Genomic DNA, 26,327 nt, shown 5'->3' on the forward strand with positions numbered 1-26,327 from the left:
AATTCGGCTTACGAAGGCTTTTCGGGTTACGAAAGCGGCCGCGTTACGAATTAATTTCGTAACCCGAGGCACCACTGTAGTTTGCATCCATTGCTCTGTGTCTTAGTTTTTGAAGCAGCAGAAAATAAGTTTGCTGCCTTTCAAATGTTTAAATGTAGCTACCATGTCACCTTTCAACCTTCTCTTCTTCTACCTAGCCCCCTAAGCTTCCATCATAGGGCATGGTTTCCAGACTTTTAAAAAGAATGCCGCTGTACTTTCTTCTGTTGTGATAGCCTAAGCCATTTCTAGCTTTATTTCCCAAGTCACACACTGAAAGTCCCTCCCACACTGCCACCATATTTGGCTTGTTATAAAGTGACCAAGTTGTTGCTCTTGTCAGTACATACTGGGAAGCAAAAATATTGTAAAGAAGCAAAAATGCCTTTTCTGCCTGATGGTCTCTAAGGCCCGTTACAAACGGGCAGGAAAGTACGCTCGGAGCGCGTACTAGGGTTAGAAAGGGGCGGTGCTTCCGCACCCCCTAACCCTAGTGCGCGCTCTGTGCGCACAAAATGGCGGCTGCCGTTCCACACGGCCGCTGCCATGAGGACATCACGACCGTGCCGCCTCTATACGGGGCAGAGCAGACGTGACATCCTCGCTCCGCGCCAGGGAGCTCCTTCCTGGTTTGGTCCGCTGGGCGCAGCCTGCACACGGCTGCACCCAGCGGACCAAAGGAGAAAGGGGCCAAGCGGCCCCTTTCTCCTCCTCCCCGCTGCCGCGGGGTGTCCTTGGGGCTTGAAGCCCCAGGACACCCCTTTCCAGGCTTCAGGGAAGGGGCCTTTTGCCACTTCCCCGCAGCCTGAAAAGCAGTGGATCGGGGCCTCAGCGGCTGCCGCTCTGAACACTGAGGCCCCGATACAGCAGGGAAAGGGGCGGGTGCAGCCCGCCCCAAACGGGCAGTCTGTAACCCGCCTAACTCACAGAATTGGGTTACCCTGCACATGCTCAGTGCATCTTCAGAACCTTCTGGATTAGTTCCATGTGCTTTTGTGTGGTAGATTCTCCCACCCTCAGCTTTAGCCCTCACTGTTCCTGCTTATTTACCTCAGTTCCTTTTTGTCTGCCACATGAGCAGCATCAGAGGAAGCTCTCTAGCATATTTGTCTCTTTTTTCAGAAAATATTTGCAGTTCAATGAATTTGGCTAGGTCTTTGATGATTTCGCCATTACCTTCTGATTTGGCTTCTTGAGATTTATTCAGCTTTGAGCTGGCTTGTCTATCACTGTTCTTTCGAACATCCCTCAGCTCAGCTCTTCTCTCAGTCTCTTGATAACTGAGTTGGCCCATTCATCATTGTCAGCTTTCTTTATTAGTCAAGATAGTGTTGTCTGCTTCTTTTAAGAGGTCTCCTTACTGTAGGACTAAATTGCCTGATTGTGATGGCCACTCCTGGTGTCTCCTGTGCCTAGGAAAGAAGCATAATGTGCGAACATACACTCACTGCAAGGTGTTTACACCCCAGGCCCCAAAGAATTTGGAATCATGCCTAAAGGCTGTGCTATTTGAGCAGGCCCTAAAACCACACAACTCTAATGACAACAGTGTCTGCTCCATTTTTGCTAGTACACATATTTTTGTAAGCAGTTTCCTCATATCATGTGTTTTCTGTACATATTCTAATACATGCTTTTTTGGAGCACATTTGTCTCCTATATATGTACCTTGTACACATTTTTTGTTCGATGAATATTGTCACATAATTCTTAAAAGAGCAAATGCTGAAGTCTCTCTTTCTGGCACACAAGTCCAGTCAGGAATGGTAAACATGATACGCTTGTTTCAAAAGGCAATGAACAGAAGTATCCCCATTTACAAAAGTAAATGTCTACTTTACTGTTTTCAGTGACTCTGATCCAGGTACCAGGCAGTGGGTGGAGTCTGATACCCTTTCTGGTTCCCAGTCTCCACAGTCAGTGGGAAGTGCTGCTGCAGATAGTGGTACAGAGTGCATGTCCGATTCTGCAATGGATTTGCCTGACGTCACATTATCTCTTTGTGGAGGTCTTAGTGAAAATGGGGAAATATCTAAAGGTATGTACGAATGCCCTGTTTTAAAATAAGGTTTTGTAGCATTAATTTGCATAACTTTTAAACAATAATTTATTATGAAACAAAATGCATAATCAACATGTAGCACATATGAAGTGTTTTAAGAATTTGCTTCACCATTAATATAGCTCAATTTCAGGGGTCAATCTACTGTTAGCATTTTCACAAAATACTATTGGATTTCTATTTTGGCATTTGGAGTTTCTTACTGGCTGTTATATTAGTGAGTGAGTTTGAGGGCTAAGTTATCACTTGATAAATGATATTGTCCTTCAGAATTACCCCTGCGTTTCATCATGAGATACGTCTACCTTTCCATATAAAAATTATGGTGTTAGATGATTTCTCTGCCCCATATCAAGAAAATTCCCTGAAGTTGTGTGATCTACCCTAATCACTGTATTTTCCATACCACTGAGAAACTATACCTAAGAGTTGGGGAACCTTGAGAACCAGTATGGAGTCTTGGATTCCATCCCAGGAGAAATGAAAGGCAGGGTATAAATCCAATAAATAAAATAAAAATATGGGGTGTAGTGTTGTGGATTGCAGCAGCTCAGAGGGACTGGTGAAAACTAGAGCCCTGCCATACATGCAGTAGAAGTACTTTCCTCTTATCACAAGCATCTTTGGATGCAAGGTGATCATGCCAACAAGTATGAAAAAATGTACAGGTAATAAAAATTTTGCCTGTTTACATGTATCAGAATGATGAAGTGGTAAGTAGGAAGCTGTCTGCTTAGAAGAAGCTGTTATATTAGCTATGCTTATTGTAGTGGAGCCTTTAAAACTACAGTTAAGTGCTTGAATAAGAAAATTAGTGAATTCTAGCTAAACAAATGTTTATAAAGTGCAATGAAGACATTTAGAGGCAAATGATTTTTAAATAGTCACAGTACTGTTTTATCTGAATGGTGCCATCAGACTTTCTTCTGGAAATTCTGTAAGTTGTATATACAGTGGAACAATTGTATAAATATGTGCTGTGGTATAAAGCTGCAGCCATTAACATTTCCTTCTTCTTGATAGCAAATTAACATTTGATCTATGTGGTAAAACTGTTTCATAAATAAACTGACATTTAAAAAGAAACAGTTTAGTTTAAGATACATGGCTTCTCCTTCACCTTTTTCTGCATTAAACCACTGTCTGTCTTTGAAGCCTTCTGTATATTCGCCATGGACATAAACATGAGAAATGAGAATAGATGAGGAACACTTGTTACAGGAATGTCTCATTTTGTTTTAGCATATTGCTTACTTTCTTACCCCATTGATCATTCCATGTTTGAGGCAATTGGTAGTAAGACTATTGAGTTTCAAAACAAGGTGGTATTGACCTATATCATGGGATGGAATGTGTAACCTCCTACTGAGACATTATATATGTAAAACACTGGGAAGTGCTAATACATCTCTTTCTTCCTGGCACATTTTATATCATGAAAAGCTCCAATCTTTCTATAGGACATATAGTGGACCCTTGTTATATGCTGGGGTTTGGTTCCAAGATCCCCCATGGATAACAAAACCCATGTATGCTCAGATCCTATTAAATACAAATTGGTGTATAAGAAGGGTCAACTGTACTTCTGAAATTGAATCAGTATTCCATCTAGAAGAATATTCTGCTTTTCAAGGAGATCAGTAACAGGACAGAGAACTCCATTCCTGTTTTTTCCACTTCTAGCTTAATTCCAAGTGGCTGTTTATTTTCTTTTTTGTTGAAAGCTACTTTTCAGGCCTTTATGCCAACTTTCCTCGTTATTGCCTTCAAAGAGTTTATGTGAGACTGTTTGAATTTGAATTGGAAGGTACAGTACTAGGAAATATATTCAGCAGGTGGCAGTATGTATAGGCTTTTTAATATCTGGACAGAATATAAATATTTAATTTAGATCAATCCACTTGTAAATAGCCTGTAATGGTACAGTTACTATAACAAGAAGTAGATTAAGTCATTGTTTGTAAACAGGAGCAAAACATTTTAATCAACTGATACAATCTCTTTGTATTGCAGAAAAATTTATGGAGCATATCATTACTTACCATGAATTTGCTGAAAACCCAGGACTTATAGACAGCCCTAATCTGGTAATAAGGATATATAACAGGTAATATTCCCTGACTCTTCTATTTCTTTTGCTACAGTGTTTCATAATAATTTAACTTTTGTGAATAATTTTTGCCAATTTGCAAATGTTGTCCTGCAGTAGTTACACTTTATCAAATCTGCCAAAGGAATTAGAAAAGACTATCACAACTAAGGCACTCATCTGTGTTTAACATAGTTACCATACTTCTACTGAGAATATGTTTTGTACTAGAGCCATACTTTTAAAAAAGCTGTTCTCTGTATAACAGGTATTATAATTGGGCATTGGCTGCTCCCATGATTCTCAGCTTGCAAGTGTTCCAAAAGAGCTTGCCACAGGTAATTCCATGACAGTAAATACTGCAGTCACCAGCTTTGATCAACCATAGGGGCAGAGTAGAATAGCAAAGGTCATGCTCTCTTCTCACAGCAGAGTCACAATGGAAGCAGGAGTTGAGGTGATATGGTGTGCAAATTTAGGTTGTGCCTTATAACATGTATTTGGTGCATCTCCTTATTTTGTGAGGGGAAAAGCATTGCAAATGACACAGAGTAAGATACAGCTGACACCGTACACTCCCTCTGAAAATTGTATACCTGCATGATGCAGCAGTTACATTTAGGAAAAAAGATTCCATCTGCATGAATAGGACCTTTTTTCCTAAGCAGAATTATTGGGTGAGAAGGAGAAAGAATGGGGAGGGCTTACTGTAGATGTGTGTAAATTAGTAGTAAGGATGGATGGATGAAAATGAATGGGGTTGCATGTGTGTGTGAAAGGAATTTGTCATCCCCACCTCAGTCTTCCCCATTGCTGGTATTTTCTTGCTAGTGTATTTTCTTGCTACTATTGTGATTTGGCTCCTATTACTGGTCATCCAGTGAACTGAAAAAGGAAACAACTACAAAGTCAGAGTACTCCATAAAAAAGGAGTGGCAGGCACTGGTTTGACAAAGATATCTTGCAACGTGCTTTAATGGAATGGTTCTGATAGAAGCAGGTAACATTAGCTGCTTTCTGGAGAAGATTCCACACTGGGGAAAGCTTCACCAGTTTAGGTATACCTCTCCCATTTTAGTAGTTTGTTGAACTGAAATAAGAAGACAGGCACATTTCAGAAGTTCAGTATGATCAAACATGCATGTATGCAATACTGTACAAGCAGTTTTCAACAAGAAGACAAACTTGTGTATTCACACTAAATGTTGATGTGTTTAGGCTACAGTTGAATCTTGGATTAAAGATAAAATGCCCAAAAAATCTGGGAGATGGTGGTTCTGGCGTAAGAAGGACAGCTTGATTAAACAGGTAACATGAACTTCTCAGCTTATGGTACTGTGTCAGGTCAGATGTAGCATCCCCAGGTTTATCAGTCATAATTTATTCTCTTAAGATATTAAGCCAAAAATTAGCACTGGGCTTTCATACTCTTGTTCTGTGTACTCATTGTGTGCTGATTTCAGTCCAGAAGAGGAAATTGTGGCTGAATGGTGGTTTCCTGACTAGAACCTTAAACACATTGTGATCCTGGCTTAAGATCCTAGTTAGTTAACTGTCTTTGAACCATAGTTCCATGATTTAGACTTAAAGATGAACTGTGGTTTAAAGAGATTCAAGATTGCCATACTGAAGCCAGGAGAAAAAAAGAGGAGAGAACACTCATTTCTGAATTCTTAAGCTGTTTGGGAAGCTTTAATTATTATATGTGAAACATTTCACAATTGCCTTTCTGAAAACTTATTTTCTCTATGCTTATCAAATCGTTGGCAGTTAGTGATCAAGTGTAATTTAACTCAGTTTAAATACTTGATTATATTGTCTTGAAGCTGTTCTGATTTTTTTCTAATGAAGTAACAAAGCAGAATTCTTTCCCTCTTCCTTGTAGAACTCAAATTGTACATATGTCATCTTATAATGACAGTACTTTATAGCCAATAATGTGGAGCTGGAAAAGGGAAATTCTTAGAATAACATATTTTGACATGATACCCATCGAAATGTGGTGTGAGAAGCTCATGAGTCTTTTTTAAAATCTAGTTCTTCATTGCATAAAGACCTAATAATAATAATAATAATAATAATAATAATAATTTTATTGAATTGTTTTTATCTGTCACCTCTCTAATATAAACGTATCAAGTTAAAACCAACACTTTTAATACAAGACTGCTACAGTTTTAATACAAGACTGCTGTCAAGTAATGCTGATCCTGTTCTAGAAAAGAAATATATTTGTATAATCTATTTTTCTTTTTTTAAAAAAATCTTTTTCTGCATAAACTATTAAAAACTTATTTTGGCTAAGGAACAGAATGGTTTATTTTTCTATATTAATTCATAACTTGTTATTTGCACAATAACCTGGCAGCCTGTTCAATAAGTGTTGCAAGCTGGTTTTGGTTTAGCAATTAATTATACATGCAGTTTCATCTTACGCGAATAAAGAGTTAAGTTTTGTGAAGTATGATGAATGAAATCACTGGCCCTGAAGTAGATTTCAAATAATTGATCAGTAAGTACTGCTGGGGTTTTGTTTTGTTTTGTTTGTTTTTTGGAACTAGATTGACATGTCAGTCAGAAATACTGCAGGTTTTCTTTCTGTTCAGGTGGCAGTACTAAATGCTGTCCTATGCTGATGTGGTCTCAATGTGCTTTTCATATATTAGCTTCCAGAGGCAAAGGAAGGGAAATCTGAAGCTCCAAAAAATGACTCATCAGCCAGTGCAAAGGAAGAAGTTGAAAGTCGGTATGTTTATTTTGAAGCATTTTGTTTTTAGAGTCAATAGCAGGGGTAGGCAACCTTTTTGAGCCGGGGGCCGGGTTGCTGTCCCTCAGACAACTGGGGGGCCAAAGCCGGGGGGGTGGAGCTTCCACCCCCGGCGGAGGGGCCGCGTGCCGGGGCGGAGCTTCCACCCTGGGTCGGAGTTTCCACCCCCAGGGGCCAGGCCACCTCCTCTTTGCCGGCCCCTGACGGGGCCCCAGGCCCCGTCAGAGGCCGGGAAAGAGCCGGTGGGGACCGCCAGCGCTGGAGGCCTCCCCGTCTTTGCTGGCCCCTGACGCCAGAGGCCCGCTGCTGCCGCAGGAGCCCTCCAGGAGGGCCCCAGCGACGGCAACTGGCCTCCCAGGGGCCCGCTGCCACCGTCGGAGCCCTCCTGGAGGGCCCCAGCGACGGCAATGGGCCTCCCAGGGGCCCGCTGCCGCCGTCGGAGCCCTCCTGGAGGCCTCAGCGAAGGCAACGGGCTTCCCAGGGGCCCGCTGCCGCCGCTGGAGCCCCCCTGGAGGACCCCAGCGAAGGCAACGGGCCTCTGAGAGGCCTGCTGCCGTCGCAAGAGCCCTCCTGGAGGGCCCCAGTGAAGGCAACGGGCCTCCCAGAGGCCCACTGCTGCCGTCGGAGCCCTGGGCGCCGCCATTTTGGGGGGGAAAATGGCGGCGAAATCTTGTGCGACCTCCGGGAAGGTCGCGTGAGATTTCGCCGCCATTCCCCCCAATGATGGCGCCCATAGCGGGCAAAAGCCGCAACCGGCGGCGGTGGCGGCAGGAGGAGCCAGGGGCCGACTTAAAGGCCTCCGTGGGCTGGAGGTTGCTGACCCCTGGTCAATAGCATAGAAATCTGCTACTGAATAATTTGAGAAAGGGTTATGGCCTAGTGGTAATGCATATTCACTTAATACCGAAAGTTTCTGGTGTTTCTAGGTATCACTGAGAAAATCCCTGAGACATTGAAGAGTTGTTGGCAGTCAGTGTAGATAGACCAATAGTCTGACTTAGAGTGAGAAAGGAATAATAGGAAAGTATTAAAAGAAGGAAGCAGTGAAAGAATATTAACTTATAATTAAGTAAGTTAATTATTATTAACTGAATAAAAAAACTGGGTAGTAAATATGGATCACTTCTTCAGTACATGACAACAGCAGCAAGAATATTGTTTGCTCTAACTTGGACTAAAGGACTGACGATGGAAGAATGGATTCTTAAGGTTGCTGAGCAGCCAAATTAATGTGAGGTCTAAAGGATAAGCTAACTGAAAGCTTATTGGAAATGTTGGAAACAATGTATGGATTTTTTGAGCAATAAGTAATATAATGATGTAATAATCAGTGGCTATGGATATAGTAATTTTAGTAGGATTATGTAATTAAAAGTGTAAAGGTAAATTCCCCCCCCCCCCCCTTTTCTTTTAATTACTGTCAGGCTGGGGAGGGGGACAGGTCAAGGACCTACTGCATATTAGTTATATCTCTTTTTTCTTTTTCTCCTTTTTTCATTATTTCTGTTTCTTTGTCTTTGATTGTTTATTACTTTGATTGTACATTACATTGTTCTCTCTAAATGTTAATAAAATTTAATCTAAACAAGAAAATAAATAAAAATTAATTTCAAAAGTTAAAATCCTCTCTGCCCATTGTGTCTAAGGCTAAATTGATTACAAAGGCATATAGGCACCTGTTTTCATAATGAAGGGAAACAGCATTTTTGCTTTCATTGCCACCCTAAACTCAAGCTGGGAAATATGCTTATCTTTCAAGTTTTATTCAGAAAGAGTCCTGCATGTCATAGAATGTATGAAAATATATTTAAATTGTTTCTGAAGTGTCTGATATGCTGTTATTTTAATGTCATGTTAGGCCTTTAAATGATGATTCTTCTACTGATGATGAAGGATCACAAGAACTGAAAGAATCCTTAAAAATAGATTCTTCACTTGAACATACAAGCCACGGAAATACGACTTCTTATAAAAAGTCTCTTAGGTTGTCTTCAGATCAAATTGTAAGTGATTGGTTCTTTTAAGTGCCCTCATAATTTTAAGTAATTCTGTATCTAATTCAATAAAACTTTCAGAGAGAGAGAAAACAAGAACAAATAGTGGTGTTTCTAGGATAATTGAATACTGGAATTGATAGGGCAATTTTTGCAACTCCAAAGAAATCTTTCTACACCGATATAGATCATATAATTGTAGAGTTGGAAGAGACCACAAGGGCCATCCAGTCCAACCCCCTGCCATGCAAGAACTCTCAGTCAAAGCATCCCCGACAGATGGCCATCCAGCCTCTGCTTAAAGACCTCCAAGGAAGGAGACTCCAGTACACGCCGAGGGAGTTTGTTCCACTGTCGAACAGCCCTTACTGTCAGGAAGTTCCTCCTAATGTTGAGCTGGAATCTCTTTTCTTGTAGCTTGCATCCTTTGCTCCAGGTCCTAGTCTCTGGAGCAGCAGAAAACAAGTCAGCTCCCTCCTCAATATGACATCCTTCAAGTATTTAAACAGGGCTATCATATCACCCCTTAACCTTTTCTCCAGGCTAAATATCCCCAGCTCCCTAAGTCATTCCAAATAGGGCATGGTATCCAGACCCTTCACCATTTTAGTCACCTTCCTTTGGACACGCTCCAGTTTCTCAACATCCTTTTTAAATTGTGGTACCCAGAACTGTACACAATATCCCAGGGGCCTGACCAAAGACACTTCTATTGATGCAGCCTAAAATTACATTGGCCATTTTAGCTGCCTCATCACACTGTTGACTCATGTTCAACTTTTGGTCTACTTGGACTCCTAGATCCCTTTCACACATAGTCTCCTTAAGCCAGGGTCCTCCATCCTATATCTATGCATTTCGTTTTTCTGCCCTAAGTGCAGTACCTTACATTTTTCTGTGTTGAATATCAATTTGTTAGCTTTGGCCCAACTTTCCAGTTTATTCAGGTCATTTTGAATTTTGGTTATGTCCTCTGAGGTGTTAGCTACTCTTCCTAATTTGGTGTCATCTGCAAATTTTATAAGTATACCCCTAATTCTATCATCCAAGTCATTAATAAAGATATTAGATAGCACTGGGCCTAGGACAGTACCCTGTGGCACCCCACTGGTCACTTCTCTCCAGGATGAAAACAGAAATATGTTTCTTTAGTTCCATAATTTGGATCTGAGTGATAGGAAATCGTTGATAAAAATCATGTTTCTGATGATAGGCACAGATTATAGGAAAATAGGCATAAAACTATCAAAAACACATTATAACAAAATTATAGCAACAACTATATGTTTTTTAAAAGTATGTTTTGGCTGAGGGAAATAATGTTTTATCCCATTGTTAAGTTGGTAATTACTTTGAAGTGGTAATAGTGATACATCATTTGATCTACCTTATCATTTGACTCATGGGCGGGTTACAGACCGCCATAAGGGATGTCCTTAGGACGTCCCATTTTGAAAAAGGGGCGTCTCTTCCAGACGCCCCTTACCCTGTTATGGACAGAGTCCGTAACAAATGGCGGCGGCTGTTCCACACGGCCGCCGCCATTTTGATGTAATGGATGCTCTGCGTCCACACGTCGCGGCCCGGAAGTAACGCGAGTGCGCGCTTTGGCACTTGCGTCGTCTCTTCCGGGTTGCCGGAAGGAGCGCGATTTTCGCGCTCCTTCTTTGCAGCGCGGAGGAGTCGCACAGTTTGGCTGCTGCGACTCCTCCGCGCTGCAACCGGCAGCGGCCCAAGACCGCCCCTTTTGGGCGGTCTGTAACGGGCCAAGGATTTATATTTGTTAAGGTTAGCATGTAACAGCTGTCATCTTATGCTAAGTGAAATAACTAGAAAGTAGAAAATAATTTTAGAAGATTCATAATGTTCCTAGTGCCCTGGAAAGCAAATAGAATAAATCCAGGTTTTAGTGTGATAGACACTTCAGTTTTAAATGTGTATTAACTTTTATTTTGGTCAAATGTTACTGGCTTGCATGCTTGGTACCCTTGCCTCATGAATGCATCTCATAAAATAGAATAAATTGGTTCTGCTTCCACCCTAGTGTTGGATGTGGTGGTTCATTTAATTTGGAGAAGGCAGGTCCTGGTACAATCCTGAGATGTGACTTGTGTCATTCCTGTGTGCTCACTATTCAGGTCTCACCATTAAGTGATTGCTTCCCTTACCACCTTTAGCATATTGTTTATAGATGGTAGATTTTCTAAACATCATTTACAATTATTGCACAAAGATCTGGAAATGGTGCCAGCTTGAAATATTCAGTGTATTATCTGAATGTTTTAATTTTAGCATCAGCATAGGAAGTATTTTGGAAAGAAACTAAAAACGTCTTGTTGTTGTTAACATTATTGTTTCTTTTTATTTTAAAGGAGAAACTGAAGCTCAGAGATGGACCAAATGATGTTGTGTTCAGCATTACAACCCAGTATCAAGGAACCTGCCGTTGTGCAGGGACAATATATCTGTGGAACTGGAATGACAAAATAATTATTTCTGATATTGATGGCACAATAACTAAGTAAGCTACAGTTTAGTTTTACTCTACTGAATCATTGCATTGTTGTGTTAAACTAATTTATGTAGAATAATCTCTATAATCAGCCTGATCAGGTTGCTCACACAGACACCGACCCTGGGCTCCCATCCCTCATCTTGTCTCTAAACCCTTTAAACCACTCCCTGGCTTTATTATTTGAAGGCCCTGAGCTGACTAAACATTGGACCAATGAATATGTTCTGTGCTAGGTTTGGTTTTGTATATGCATGACCAATTTCCTCTAAAACCTTCAACAATCAGACAGAGATGTAAAGAACAACAACAGTTTACTGAATCAAAAGCTGCTGATGGTATCAAGCTTGTAGGTTCACTCAGTACTTATTGTAATGTAAAAAACTGTTTCTGTTTAAAACTCTCCATACTCTCCCTTCAGATACTTAACCACCAACTTCTCCTCCCTAGTTGTCAACTCAGTAAGATCAACCATATTCCCTATCTCATTTGGACTCCTTCTCTATCTGATGGTTAAACAACCAAGCCTCCTCATTTTAGATCCTTCTCCTTTAGCATCCCTTCACAGTATTCAAAGGGTGTGATTGGCCAGTTATATGCTGGGCATTTGTCCTGCAGTCCATCATACCCTACTGTAAGATTTTGTGCTAAAACCAAGTAATTTGACTTAAATTCTTCTGTTCCTACCTCGCAGCTACTTCTGTGCAAAGTTTTATATTTTATAGCTAACAGTATAAGCAAGAGAAGGCAAGTGTTTAATTAGAAAAAGAAATATGGTAGGTGTATCTTGAATAGAATATTAATTTTATTTATTAGATAGACTGGTATCCTGTCTTTTGTGCAGTGAGCTCTTCGTCACTGCTCTGTCAACTTGCATTAGCTGTTCTTACTCTGTTCAATTAAAATGTTTGTTCACACTGTTCTATTTCTAACTTTTCCTGGTTTAGGTCTGATGCTTTAGGACAAATTCTCCCACAGCTTGGCAAAGATTGGACTCATCAGGGTATTGCAAAACTCTATCATGCTATTAATGAGTGAGTATATTGCTTATGAAAGATTTATGGTACATGACAATAGCTATAAGCCTGAACTTAATGTTTACATATTTTCATGGTTTGGGCTGATGAAAGATGTATGTTAAAGTTCTTTACTGTAGAGTAAGCAAAGCAGTTCAGATGTAAAAGTTATCCACATAGAAATATGTTGGAAGTTTTAAGGCAGTTCTGCTATGATTCTTATGATAACAACATAAGCAAGCATGAGTCGGATGTTGAATTTGCAAGTTGAAAAGAAGAAAATGTCACTCAAATGATCTGAAAGAAAGCTAGCTAGGTTTCTTTTTCTTCTCATGCTAGCTGAGAGAGAGAGAGGGAGAGAGAGAGAGTAATGGTTTTAAAAGGTTTAATGCAGCCTGATGGGTTGTTCAATCTTCATAAATCCAGCTTGATCTGGTATTTTAATGTTTTAAAAGTTAACCTCATCACAGAGATGTTTCTGACTTAATACACCAGCTAAGCATTCTATTCTTTCTTAGGAATGGCTATAAATTTCTGTATTGCTCTGCTCGTGCAATTGGAATGGCAGATATGACAAGAGGATACTTGCACTGGGTCAATGACAAAGGAACAATCTTGCCCAAGGGTCCATTGATGTTGTCTCCTAGCAGTTTATTTTCTGCTTTTCATAGGTATGTAAGCTAAATGTAAACAAAGTATATCTTAGCATCTTTATAACTGATTGTACAATATCATGTAAGGAACTGAATGAAATAACTACTTTTGACACCAGTGATGATTTGGTTGTACAATTGCATATTACGTGATGCTCCTGTCAAATGTAGCATTGAATTAAAAACAAACAAATTCCTGACTGTGGAGAAACACTGGCAAAATGGATTGTTCACAATAACCAGTTGGAGTCAGGCTGGCAAAAAGGTGTGGGCCTGCCTGATGAATGGCTATAAAAGGAAGAGAAGCTGTTAAGAAGGATGAGTGTGTCTTAGAACTGCCAGGAGGATAGTTGGAAATAAAGTTTCAGCCTGAATGGGATTCAGACTCCCATATAAGGAGAAAGGGATTTAAAAGGACAAAGGAAGTCCTGTGAAATCAGTTCAGAATACACTCATCCCCCATATTTGTGGCTTTGATATTTGCAGATTTGATTAATATGTTCACTTGAGGAATATCTAGGTCCTCCAGTGCATCTCTGTGGTCAACTTTAACTAGAAGTTGCACTGAAAGACCTAGAGATTCCTAGAGAGAATATTCTACTAGGCATTTGTAGCTCCTCCAGTGCTGTTCTGTGGTCAGTGTCTGTCGGACGTTGACCACAGAGTTGCACTGGAGGACCTAGAGATTCCTAAAGAGGTGTCCTCTCAGCTAAAAACATGGTGTTTTTGTTATTTGTGGCCTTTCCATATTAATGGGGGTCTTGTGCCCCTAACCCTAACAAATATGGAGGGACAAGTGCTTTACCTTTTGGGGGAAGTGGAGAGCCAGTAAAGGGAAAGCTCATATCCGCCTTATTCCGAGGAATTGTAATTTATGAATAAAGGTAGAGTTTCATAGGATTTATAATCCCAGTGAATGAGCTTTAGTGGAAGGTATGTGTAAAGAACTAAAACACAATTGAAGTGTAACAAGTTATTGACTGAACTAGAACAGAGTCCATTTGAAACAAGTTAAGTGAAATACATGTTGTAACCACACACTTTGAGAAATAACTACCAAAAGAGATAGCATCACACGTTATTTCTGTAAATAAAAGTTATTATCTTCTTGTTCTCAAAATAGTAGCTACTAAGAAAATTAGAAACACTTAATATTAAAGAAACTGAAAAAAGTAGGAGGACCAATAGTTAGAGAAATAGTTCTGAGGGAAGAAAAGCCTCAAATTATTTAGGATAAAACAGGAGAAAAACTCTGTGTAATGTGGTGGTCACAATGACATAATGAATACAAAAATTAGTCTAGAACAGGAGTGGACAGATGGTATATCATGGTCCATTTGAGGACTGTGTAGTCTTTGCTGGACCCTGGTCTGAACCTACAAAGTGCTTCTTGTATTCTTGTTTTAGCATGATCACTAGAAGATGGAAGTAATTTGACTTTGTCACCAACTCTCTAACAAGCCTAGAGAAAAAAACCTCTCCACACTGTATTTGGTGGGGAGGTATGGGAATTGTGTATAGGCTTTTTGTTTACAGGGTTGTAAAGATTACCAAAAGACAATACACTTGAAACACGTATTATAATACATGTGACATAGATGAACTGGAGATATCAGGGATTGAACCATTTAATATGTGTGCTCTTTCACTGAGCTATGGCTTATCCTTCCAGATTAATGCAAGAAGGTAGCCAGAAGTTGCAAGTAGTTAAGTGCTGAAAGGGGAATTAAAAGGGCATTAAATAAATAGTTTCACTGATTTATTATGAGCACCCTCAGTGCCTAGCTGTTTTTACACCATGTTTAAATAGCCTTTGGCCTTCCTGGAAAGGGCTGATTTATCATTAAAAAAGTATTAATCTGCCTTTTTCAAAAAAGAAAAAGTGCCTGGAACTATTTTCCTATATATCTGTATTCTTTTTCCCCAGGGAAGTGATAGAAAAGAAGCCAGAGAAATTTAAAATTGAGTGTCTAAATGATATCAAGAACTTGTTTGGACCATGTGAACAGCCCTTCTATGCTGCTTTTGGGAACAGACCTAATGTAAGTCTTCATCATGGTAAAGCAAGCAAAAGAAATGCTAAATGGGAATATAGGTGTTTTTTTTAAAAAAAAAAATTATTACAGATTTCATAAGTAATCTGACAGGCTAGGATACTTCAGGCCTGTGTGAGAAATCACACCACAGTCTCTAGCAACTTTAGTTTTCTTTTGGCTTCTCTTTCTTTTTCATTTGGTCTATTTGTCCTTTATAGCTTATATCAAACAAAGAAAAGGGTTGGAGTCCTGAACAAGGCTCTTTCTACTTGGATACTGGACTTAGCAGGTGGTGATGCTTTCCCAAGCTACCTTTTCCAATAGAGAAACTGTTTCTATTATGGCTGGGAGATATGAAGTAAATACATAGGTTTTAATTTTAAGGTATTTTGACTTAAAGAGGTTTATGGAAGAAAAACTTCTTTTCACTTCTACATTTTATGATGTAGTGTCAGCGAGATTAAAAATGGGTGACAAAGTCTCTTGATTAAAATGAAATGATGATATATTTTGTGGCATTCAGGACGTGTACGCCTACATGAAAGTTGGAGTTCCAGATTGTAGAATATTCACAGTCAACCCAAAGGGTGAATTAATTCAGGAACAAACAAAGGGAAACAAATCTACGTAAGTATCTCTTTGAAGCAAAGAGAAGCTGTTTTAATCATTTGTATAGGAATGCTGTGTAATTCAGATTTTAAAGAAAATATGTAAAATCCTGTGTAAAACAGTAAATTGACTAAAATGACAGTAACCAGCATTCTAGTATTGTGACTAGACATTGTTGAGTGGAAATATGTATACTTTGAAGGGCTTCTTTTCATGCAAGTATGCTCGGAACCAGACTCAGATGACTAGGTTATGGCTGTGGTCCTGTGCACACTTACCTGACAGTAATTCCCATTAAACATAGTGGAGCATATGAATGAGTAGAAATTGCATTATAAAATAGGCTGAATATGGAATTTGAAAATGAGAATAATTAATAACTATTCTTATTTATTTTTGAACACAGATATTACAGACTGAGTGAACTCGTGGAACATATGTTTCCACTTCTTAATAAAGAACAGAACTCTGCTTTTGTATGCCCAGAATTCAGCTCATTCTGCTATTGGAGAAAACAGCTTCCAGAGGTGAACGTAGATGATTTAGCTTGAACAACGTCCATTGTTCACACTGAACCTTTTTCCAGAGAGGCTACTTTCAGTGCCATGTGTCTTATTAAATACAGGAAGCATCATGGGTTTGGCACAAACCAGTGAAATGCAAGGCTGATATCTCTTTGTTCTTTAGATGTTTATACTGAATGATTGAAAGCATTGTAAAGATAATTGTCCTTTGAAATAGTAGACCACCAAGAAGACAAAAAATGAATAGGAATTTATGGGCAGCTTTGCATCTTCATACATACAAGACACAGTCGATATGTGTAATGTTTTGTTTACTAGTCTACTTACTATATCTTGGAGGAAAACAGAAAATGTTGTAGAACTGATAGGCAAGATTATATTAGGCACAATATAGAATGATAGGAAAAACTATATGAGGTGCATTATAAGAAGTATATCTAATATTTAAATAGCCACTTACACTATTTCAGGTACAACATGAGATTTTGATAATTCAGGACTCTTATAAAAATCTCTTCAACAATTTACAAGTTAATATGTAATGGACACTCAATTTTTTGTCTAGAAGAACTTGAGTGTTTTAGTTGAGATGGCACTTTGTTTAGCACTCACTTTGTGGTCTTTGCCTCTTGCAGTTGGTAAGAAAGAAACCAAAACGATACAGCAAGTGGGCTGCCTGAGCTGCCTTTTGTTACTTGTGACATTTTATGTTTTGTAAGATGCTGTGTGAAATTGGAATCTATAGAATCGATATTTCATTTTTGCTGCAACAACGGTACAGTTGACATCTCTTAACTGCCTTTGGTATGTGTGCAATGTATCATCAGTAGGCAACATATACATGCACTTTTCAGGGATAAATTCTTATCTTATAGTAAAGGTAATGTCTATAGTCAGACTTTAAAACTGGGAGTACTATTATGCCTTTACAGATCTTTCTATTGGGGTTTTTCAGTTTCACAATAGAATCCAATAAAATGTACTATGTATCAGCTATAAGTGTCAGTTTAGATATTCTGATTAAATTTTTATGTGTCACTTATACCGTGAATCCAGCAGCAAATGGAGTGCTGATTCAGTGCTGGCATTATTTGAAGATAATATTCCTGTTCACCCTGTAAATCCAAGATTAAGAGTTACAACCTCCCCAATTTTGTTGGACCTCAGCTTCCTTAAGCCCCTAACCATTGTCTGTGCTGACTAAAACTGATGAGAGTTAGAGTACAACAACATCTGGAGGGCCAAAGTTATCCATTCTCATGTGAATGTATTAATACTGTACATTCTTTGCCAGGTATGAATTATTAAACTCAGTTTTGAGGTTTACTACTGATTCTGGTATTATGGTGAGCCAGGTGTGGTGGTAAGTGCCTGAGGTCTAGGTTCATTAGGCTCTCTCACAGTGCCCAAAACATTGGCTTGCTCCATAGTGAATTTGTAAAGGAAATATATTGGCGTCCGAATTAGAAATGCCAGCTAGCATCCTGTTAGCTAATTACACTAGCATAAGTCAGACTGAGGCTTGCACCCTCACAAGTCACTTTTTGGCCAGTACTGTACTGAGATTGGAATTATCTTCCAACCACCCAAAGATCAAAATCCCCTCTCAACCATGTAAGCAGTGCAGCTGCCCCACCCCTCCCAAAAAAGCATGTCTATTCCCAGGTTGCTGGAGAGTGTGAGTTTGTAAGGACATACCTAGTTGTTTTCCTGTAACTAGATGCACTCCAATGATGTCACTTCCCAGCATCTCCTGGGGATGCCCAGAAGTCCTGCAGATTCCTGTTGCTGACTTCCAGATGCAGGAAAATAGCTTTTGTCTCCCTACTGATTCTCTCCCTCCCCCCACTTTCCTGTGACAACAAGGAAATGACCATGTTGCAGGTGGCTATTGCCGTGTTTTAGCTGCTTACAAGGGAGACATAGCTAGAAATGTAGCAAGATGGTACACATACATTTCCTGATGGAGGATCTTGGCTGTTTTGTCAATCATTTTTTCTGAGATTGCACTAAATCATCCATGTAAACTTTATACGTATAAACAAGCAGTATTTGGATTGTGCTGATGTGTTTGAAATTACTTTCTAATTAGACTACAGCTATGGAATCTCTGGCCCTCCAGTTGTTGTTGAGGTCTAGTTCCCCTCAACTACAGCTGGCCTGGGCAAAGTTAGGTATGATGGGAGTTGTAGTTCTTCAGCATATTGGGCTGAAGTTTTCACATCCCAGAATTATACTTTAATCTCTCAGCTGAGTACAAAAAACAAAAGTCTACTAAATCAAAATCTGCAATACTGGCTGAATTTCATCAGCATGTGAAATTTGCTAATTTTTGTATGATCTTGTATTCTGTAAAGGATTCTGAAAATTTGCAGTCTGCCTGTATTCTGTCCCTCTACATTCCAAAACCAAATAATTTATTCCACACTTTCAGTAATACCTAACTTATTTTAATAGATATTGCTCTCGTAGTAGTAGTAGTAGTAGTAGTAGTAGTAGTTCTGAGACAAGTAGAGTGGAGCAATCTGTATTTGCCGCTTGAACAAGAATTTCCAAAAAGCTTCTGGAAAGATTTTCTTTCATAATTATAGACAAACAGAGTTTATATGTTTAATGCTGAAGGATGTTACTGAGCCATCATAATCCAAACACTTTAAATTTAGATAAATAGGCACGCACATCTAAAGAACTGTATACTGTAGTTTTGTTTTATGCTCTGTTGATCTCACTTTAGGTATCTCTATGCAGGACATTAGATACTCATTTTGGATTTTACCTCAGTAATTCTAGAACTGAACAGTGGTATACAGTGCCCTGATGCCGACAGGCAAACTGTCTACTAGAGCTCATCTTTGGTCTGTTTTCCTTGCTGTAGTAGAAACGAATGGCTTGGATCTGTTTTTGGGAAACTAAGCTAAGTATTTCATCTATCTCAGATCAGCATGTTACATTATTCTTTCTGTGAAAGAGATTTGTGTTTATGAACAATCGTCTTAAAAGATCTTTTTGAAAATACATTTCCTTTTACTTTGGAAGTGTATTGAACAGCTTCTGTGCACGTCTGAAATTATTTACTTAAAATTTGTCATTTAAAGTAAATATGACAGTTTTAAAGAAGAAGTGGGAAATAGTCAAAATTTCTGCTGCATTTAGTAAAAATAAATAAGACAAACTCTGTTATGCAAGAAAACAATCATTTTATATTACCATTTAAGGTTTGGGATTTGTTTTTTCTTTGATGTATTCAAACTAGTATTTGGAGAAGAGAAACTGTGTGCCTGTGGATGGATGTGAGAAACTCTCATGCAAAAGTATTCCTAGTACTGAAGAACCGGTGTAGTTCTTTAAAAATATTACTGTGTTGTTATTGATATAAATTACATGACTCAGAATTGGAAAATTCTAATGGATCCAGTTTAATTTAGTATGACTGTGTGATGTAGGCTAACTGTTGGTGTAAAATATAGCTGCTGGAGTTCCTAACAACTAAAGGAAAATATCAGTTAACCAGCAAAATATTTAGAGACTGTTTTTGAAAACAAATTTGTATTTTGATTGGTTCTGAATGCTAGGGAGGAGAGAACGCCTCAGTAAATTCTGTATAATTGTGTTACAGTTTTTGCTTTGACATAATTTTACTCACTTATTGATCAGTGAACATTCCAGTACAGTGTTTTTGTAAAGACTGGGTCTGTTAGGGAAGAAAAATGTCATTTTGTTGTATTTAATAAAATTGACAATAAAACCTCACCTGATCTTGTCATTTGTGTACCTTTGAAGTTGATCCTAGTACAGCTTAAAATGACATGTGGCCTAATAATCGCAGAAATGCTGACAATACAATAAAGGGGGAAGAAGAAATACATCATCTTGGATGCAGGATGAACTTTGCTGGTGCTAAACTAATTGAAAAAGTGAATATACAGCTTAATTCTAACTGACAGGAGATAGAAAAATCAGTGTTGCAGTAGAGTTAAAATTCATTTTTAAAAAATACAATTATCTTGTAGAGCCAAAGATGAGCATCATGTTGTTACTATTACCTGCAAACAGCTCACAGACTGAATGACTGCACTGAAATTATTGGTGTCAATATGCTTCATCTTTCCAAAGTTTATGAAGTAGTTGCATATTGCAAATTTTTAGAAGAACTGGTCTGGGTGTTGAATGGTTCTGTTAGTACTTGATATTCCTATAATTGTATAAGGGAAATAAAAGCTAAAACCATTACAAACCAGTGTTTGTACATATGTACTCATTTCCAAAATGACTTATAGTGGTTGGTAGTGTACATTTGATAATATATAATTCTGTGAAGATGCCAGCCACAGCTGCTGGTGAAATGTTAGAAATAAACTCTTGTAGAACACAGCCTCATAGCCCGAAAAACCCACAAAAAACTATATAATCTCTCTTTTCCAAAAGATTAGATCTATGTGGAAAACCCTCCATGTTGAACAGGGAGCTACCAAAAAGGTTACATTAGTAGCCCTCACCCACCCACTCCCAAAAACCTGTAGAAAAAAACTTAAAGGGCCTGGGCTAAAAGAGCCCAGTGAGGAGTAGGCACATTCAGAGGGCAAAGAATACTTACTTGCCATTGGGGATGGAGGATGGCATGGGTAGAAAGGAGTTGCTCCAGACTTGAACAGGATCCCTCGGCACAACAATGTCTTGTTGTAATTCCCACTTGTAATTTTTATTGCTAATTGGCTTTTTGTCAACATTCAGACCTACTTATCCTAAAAATCACTCAGACATCAAAAATAGATAAAATCCTTTATGCAAACTTTTGCACAGTCAGTCTTCTTAAAGCCATATAAGGTAGAGGATTATAAAATGAATTGATTCTGGCAGCTTTTCCCTAGGAATGCAAAATGCCTGCTCCTATAAGGTTATGGAATGTGGGGTGGTAAAGAGGGTCACGGAATGTGCAGAGGAAATCAAGCAGAAATGAGTTGGTGACAGACAAGAGAAGAGTGTGATAAAGAAAGGGACACCTCTCCGTTCCTGAGTGTGCACATCCAATGTATAATTGCGTCATTTGATTGCACAATTCTGGGTTTCAGCTTATCTGTATAACTATTTTCTCATTGTTTAATAAGTACTTAAGGTAGTTAATGCATAGCGTAAAGAAAATATTTAAAGCATCTCTGAGACTGTCAGTCTGCCTCTCTTTATATCTAGCTCAGATACTCTTACTCATTACAGGAAAAATGAGTTTCTTTGAGGACAGTAGTTGTACCTGGATAAAAATAGGCTTTGCCCCAAGTGTCTAGAAGATTTTACATAAGATAATATCCGCTATGTAAACTTGGGAATATTTACCATTTATTTGCTTTGTTATCACAAAATGAACAACAACAATAATAATTCCAATGAAAGCAATCCCTTAGAATTGTTTTGGTTCTATTGTTCTTCTTCATGATTACACTTAGAGATAAGCAACCTGTTCTTTTAATTGTATGCCACCCTGAGACTCATGCTAGAAGAAAGGATTGAAGTGTTTTGATAAATAATCAATAAATAAAATTAAATTTGCACCTTAGCAATTTTGAGAAAATATGTAGTTTTGGATTTTCTCAAATATTTGAAGACAAACTGTCTGAAAATGTGAAAAAAGGCCCAAATAATCTCAGCTTCACAAGGAAAGAGAGAAGACAAAGACCTGTCTTTCCTATAATGTGTTAAGTGGCCCTGAATCATGATAGTAGCCTGACAATCTCATGTTCATATTATCTTATGTTTTAATAATTTATGTTTTAATTTTATAGGAATGTAGGGTACAAACTAAAATATAAAAATAAAATAATTGTCCAGTGAGCAACAAAATGAGCTTATAACCTGTAGAACAAGGACAGGTAGCTGTAACTTCAGTATTTTTGTGGAGAAGATATTCTGTGTACAATTTTTAATCACTTGACTGAACTGGAAAGAGTAAATACTTTAATAAAGAATGTATACTATTGTTTCCTAATAATAGCAGTTCACTATGAAGAAACTAGGAAATGTAGAAGACATTTTTCTGTAACTCATGCATCAGCTTAATAGTGTGAGCTCATCATTTAGGAGGACGTTTGCTTTATGTTGCCTGGAAACAATTCTTAAGGGGATAGCTGACATGACTATGAAATAAAACCATAACTATTTCTGAGACCCCAGGGGAGAAGATTAATAAGAGAGATATTTTACAAGCTGGTTCATCAAGCAAGTTATTTCCTTAACTGCAGGAAGTAACTTTCTGAACACTGTTAGTAGATCACCAAATTGGGAAAGAAAACAGGGTGTGTCTTCCTTAGCAGGATGTTTTTAACATTGTCTGTTACCACAAGGGAGAAAAATGTCACATGAAGAGGGAGTCATAGGTTTTTGACCATGTTGTGTGAGGTCTGTTTTTGATTTCATGATTTTTGTCATGAATACGTGAGTTCGTTAAAGAGGTAACAAGTGAAAACATCATTTTTATTATCCAGCCCCACAGGAAGAGAGTTGCACCAAATATCAGGTACCACGTTATACATGAAACCAGATACTTTGGCCACAGGGAGAAAAATGACACATGAGAGCTCTTAAGAGATCAACAGAATTTTGTGACACCTTCTGATATTCCAGTATGGTGGCTAACAAAGGCCTAAATATCCTAAAGGCACAAGATCCTGTCTGGTCTTGGAAGCCAAGTAGAGCCAGCCCTGGTGCTGTAAGCTATATTTCAGAGGAAGGAACTGGCAAAACCACCTCTGAGTATTAATTGCCTATAAAAACCTTAAGAAATTTACAGGCTTGCCATAAGTTGACAAGCTGCATACACAATGGCTGATTATAGCTATGAATCAGAATGACTCTGATCAGAGTTCACTTCACTTTTACATGTCTTTACAAAAGGTACAGGCTCAGCAATCGCACCAATTAGCAGTAGGCAGCTAACAATTGCTGGGACAGACCACCCCAAAAGGGCAGCCCGCCGGTGGCTTTTCTCAGGGACAGCGCAGCCCCCAAATGGTGTGCCGTCAATGTGGAGGAAAAAGAACCTGGTATTTCCAAGTTCTTTTTTGGGCACTGCAATGATATCGCGAGTGCGCCACTGGTGCACTCACAATGTAAGCAATGTGCGGCACTTGGACGGGATGCCACCATTGTTACGCTGCCACTGCGTACTAGGATTAGTGACTGTGCGGTTGCCGTGTGGTCCCTAACCCTACTATCAGCGCTGGGATGCCGCTTGTTGGTGGTGTATACCAGGCCAATGATTTACATAATTGTTTAAAGATTGCAGTGCTGTATGAAAATGGGGAAATTGACAGCTCAAAATCTAATCATAAGTCCTAAACAAGCAAACGGGTCAGCAATCTGATGAGCACTCTTGTCCCTGATGAGCCAGGAGAAAGGAGGAGAGAAGAGGCTGAAGAAGACACTCTAGCCTGCAACGTAAATTCCCAAGAAAGTATGGCTCTCAACAAAAAGAAAGGTTCCCATTTTTGTAGTAGATGATGCATTGAATGTGTTTTGAACCTTTATGAGCACTATTTAAAAATCAACACAAAGAGCCAGAACTATTGGTATAATTTTCAATACGTAGTTCAGGTTAGAAGGAATAAAGCCTCTGCTCCTTTGTTTCACCATCTCTTTCATGATGATATATGGCGATAATGAACAGCAACTATATTGTAAGGACAATATAGTTTAAAAGCTGACTAGGTTCCAGTACAGTACTCAGATTGACATTAACTTCTAGAAATTAGCAAATGTTGAACATTTTACACTGATACACTACTGCAACTACTTAGCTCTTTTAGTGTATCGAGAAACCCAGAATTTAGTAAATGAAAGCAAAGTGAGGAAAATAATATACAAGTATCCTATATCACAGTGGCAGAATCTAAGAATTTTAGAACCAGATGGGGACTGTCCCTGATCTCGTCTTTCCAGGGCGTGAAAAGGTGCCGCAAAGAACTGGTCCTTACTGCGCCCTGGAAAGAGTGCTGTAGCCGCCCTGGCTTTATGGTGCTCCTTTGGTGCTGTGTCATCTAAATGCAGCGCCATAGGAGTGCTGTGATGCCGTTTGGTGCAGCATGCAGCATCATGCTGCCATGGGGCGGAGTCAGGGCATGCGTTGTGTGGACGCCATGCCCAAACTCTGCCCCCAGGTTGGCCTTAATGGCTGGTCTCCATAGGCCCTCAGTCTCTCCCAGCACACTTATGGAAAGTGCCAGAAGCTGATCCTTTTGCCTGGCTACTTCCTCCATTCCCCCACCAACAGCTGCAATCTATCTCCAACATGCACTTGGGCTTCTTCCAGCTGCTCTTGAGCACAGAGAGGGTGCAGTCCCCACCCCAACATCAGGTTGCTCCTTCTAACCATCTGTGCTTAAAAATAGCTGAAGCATGGCCAAGTACACACTTGAGAGATGGCCCTGCACTCAGCAGCTTTCTAGCTCTTAGTGGGAAAATAAGGTAAATAGCCAGCTAAAACTAGTGAAAGGCCAGTGAGATGGAACTATGTCCAGCAGGAGCACCTCCTGACTTTTGTGTATCAGGATTAGCTCTTGTAGAAGGAGAAACAAAAAATACATATGCAGGTGTGACCACCAACCACCCCATTACATATATATATATATATACACACACACACCATCAACAGAATGCTGACCTTAATGTCCAATCTTAAACATGCCTCCTATTGGTGCCCATGGGAATTCCACTTTGAAAAAAATGTGCATATGATTGCATCCATAAGCATGTAAAGGACTATACTGAAGTCTTTAAAGTTAGAAGGGAAAAAGTCGAGAAAAAGGGAAAACACTTCACCATTTATTACAGTTACTTTCTTCAGGATCATTTTACTCATCTTCTCTTGCAGCACACCCTACACATGAGAAACAGAAGGGTATAGAAAAACCCCACTGAATGTGGAATACATTTCATCTGAGTCTGTGTAGGCCAGCTTGCCCCCAGTAACTACAATGCTTACTTCTGCTCCAGCTTTGAGGTGAACAACAAGATGGAAAGCACCAGTTCCACCACAAGTCCGTTTTCCTGATCTCTGTTTGTGATATTCAAGCAGCTCTCTTCTATAGCCAGCTGTATGGAGCTGAGCAATACTTGAATTGGATACAGACAGTACAGCTTCTACATATTCATCCCTCTCAGAAGCTAGAACAGCTGTGATCAGATAACGGCCTTCATAAGGTGATGTGAAGATACCTGCACAAAATACACAACTTTACTTAAAAGTCCACTGTTGGTATAAGATCAATTCCTACTAGATCCCCCCTCACACACACACACACACACACACACACACACACACAATCATGCAAGTATTTGTGCAAAGAGATGGAATTAATCTGAAAAGTTTACATTGGCTTTTGATTTGAAAAGAAATGATGTTCTTCACATATTAGTCCTCTTACACCACAGATTAACTCATTCTCCCTTAGCTCCTGCACATGCTTATTATACATTTTTTATCCACTGAACTGACTGTGATTTCATTTCAGCTCCCAAATGTATACAAAGGAGTGCAATGTATACAAAGGAATGCAATTCTGTCTTCTGCTAGGGAGTTCCTCATCCTTCAATTTTGTCACTTTCATGGAAGCCTCTGGGAGTGAAGTAAGGACACTTCTCTCAGTGCTTGAACAATTTTAAGAAGATCAAGCAAGATAGGGCAACACCACCCTATGAGGTCTGAGAGATCTGAAAATGTAATAAAGCAAGTCCATCAACGCACCAACTTGGGCCGAAAGGACAACCAAAAGGAAGCAAAGCAATTAATTTTTTTTTTCATTTATGCAAGCTGGTAGGCCAGCCCAAAATGTGGAATTAAGATCTTGACTGTCATAGGAAGGATGAGGAATGTGTTTACCATTGGCCTGCAGCTCCTGCCACAGACTACCTAGGGATGCAGCCCAACAAGATGCAGAGAAATGCCCATTTCCTACTCCTATAGCTTATAGGCTATTTTATCTTTGAATTCTAGCTTAGATCAAGGCATTTCTGCACATGGATTGTTATTATTAAGCAAAC

The 26,327-nt window shown here is 39.2% G+C and overlaps 2 protein-coding genes across 3 annotated transcripts in view; one reads left to right on the forward strand and one right to left on the reverse strand.

Annotated features, from left to right (window-relative positions):
• LOC121917325 (phosphatidate phosphatase LPIN2-like) overlaps positions 1-20,051 on the forward strand; it is a 53,429-nt gene extending 33,378 nt beyond the window's left edge. For both annotated transcript variants that reach the window (XM_042443211.1, XM_042443212.1), the window contains 12 exons: positions 1,890-2,077; positions 4,115-4,208; positions 4,459-4,528; positions 5,409-5,498; positions 6,857-6,936; positions 8,816-8,960; positions 11,324-11,472; positions 12,411-12,497; positions 12,998-13,150; positions 15,060-15,174; positions 15,692-15,795; positions 16,184-20,051. In XM_042443211.1, the coding sequence (XP_042299145.1) occupies positions 1,890-2,077; positions 4,115-4,208; positions 4,459-4,528; positions 5,409-5,498; positions 6,857-6,936; positions 8,816-8,960; positions 11,324-11,472; positions 12,411-12,497; positions 12,998-13,150; positions 15,060-15,174; positions 15,692-15,795; positions 16,184-16,328 (1,420 nt within the window). In that variant the 3' untranslated portion in view covers positions 16,329-20,051. The remainder of the gene's footprint in view (positions 1-1,889; positions 2,078-4,114; positions 4,209-4,458; positions 4,529-5,408; positions 5,499-6,856; positions 6,937-8,815; positions 8,961-11,323; positions 11,473-12,410; positions 12,498-12,997; positions 13,151-15,059; positions 15,175-15,691; positions 15,796-16,183) is intronic.
• A 5,045-nt stretch (positions 20,052-25,096) lies between these two features.
• Positions 25,097-26,327, reverse strand: part of LOC121917326 (EMILIN-2-like) — a 46,646-nt gene continuing 45,415 nt past the window's right edge. The window contains 1 exon segment of the mRNA XM_042443214.1: positions 25,097-25,502. Within this exon segment, the coding sequence (XP_042299148.1) occupies positions 25,165-25,502 (338 nt within the window). The 3' untranslated portion in view covers positions 25,097-25,164.

This window comes from Sceloporus undulatus, unplaced genomic scaffold, assembly GCF_019175285.1.
Source record: "Sceloporus undulatus isolate JIND9_A2432 ecotype Alabama unplaced genomic scaffold, SceUnd_v1.1 scaffold_15, whole genome shotgun sequence".
NCBI lineage: Eukaryota > Metazoa > Chordata > Lepidosauria > Squamata > Phrynosomatidae > Sceloporus > Sceloporus undulatus.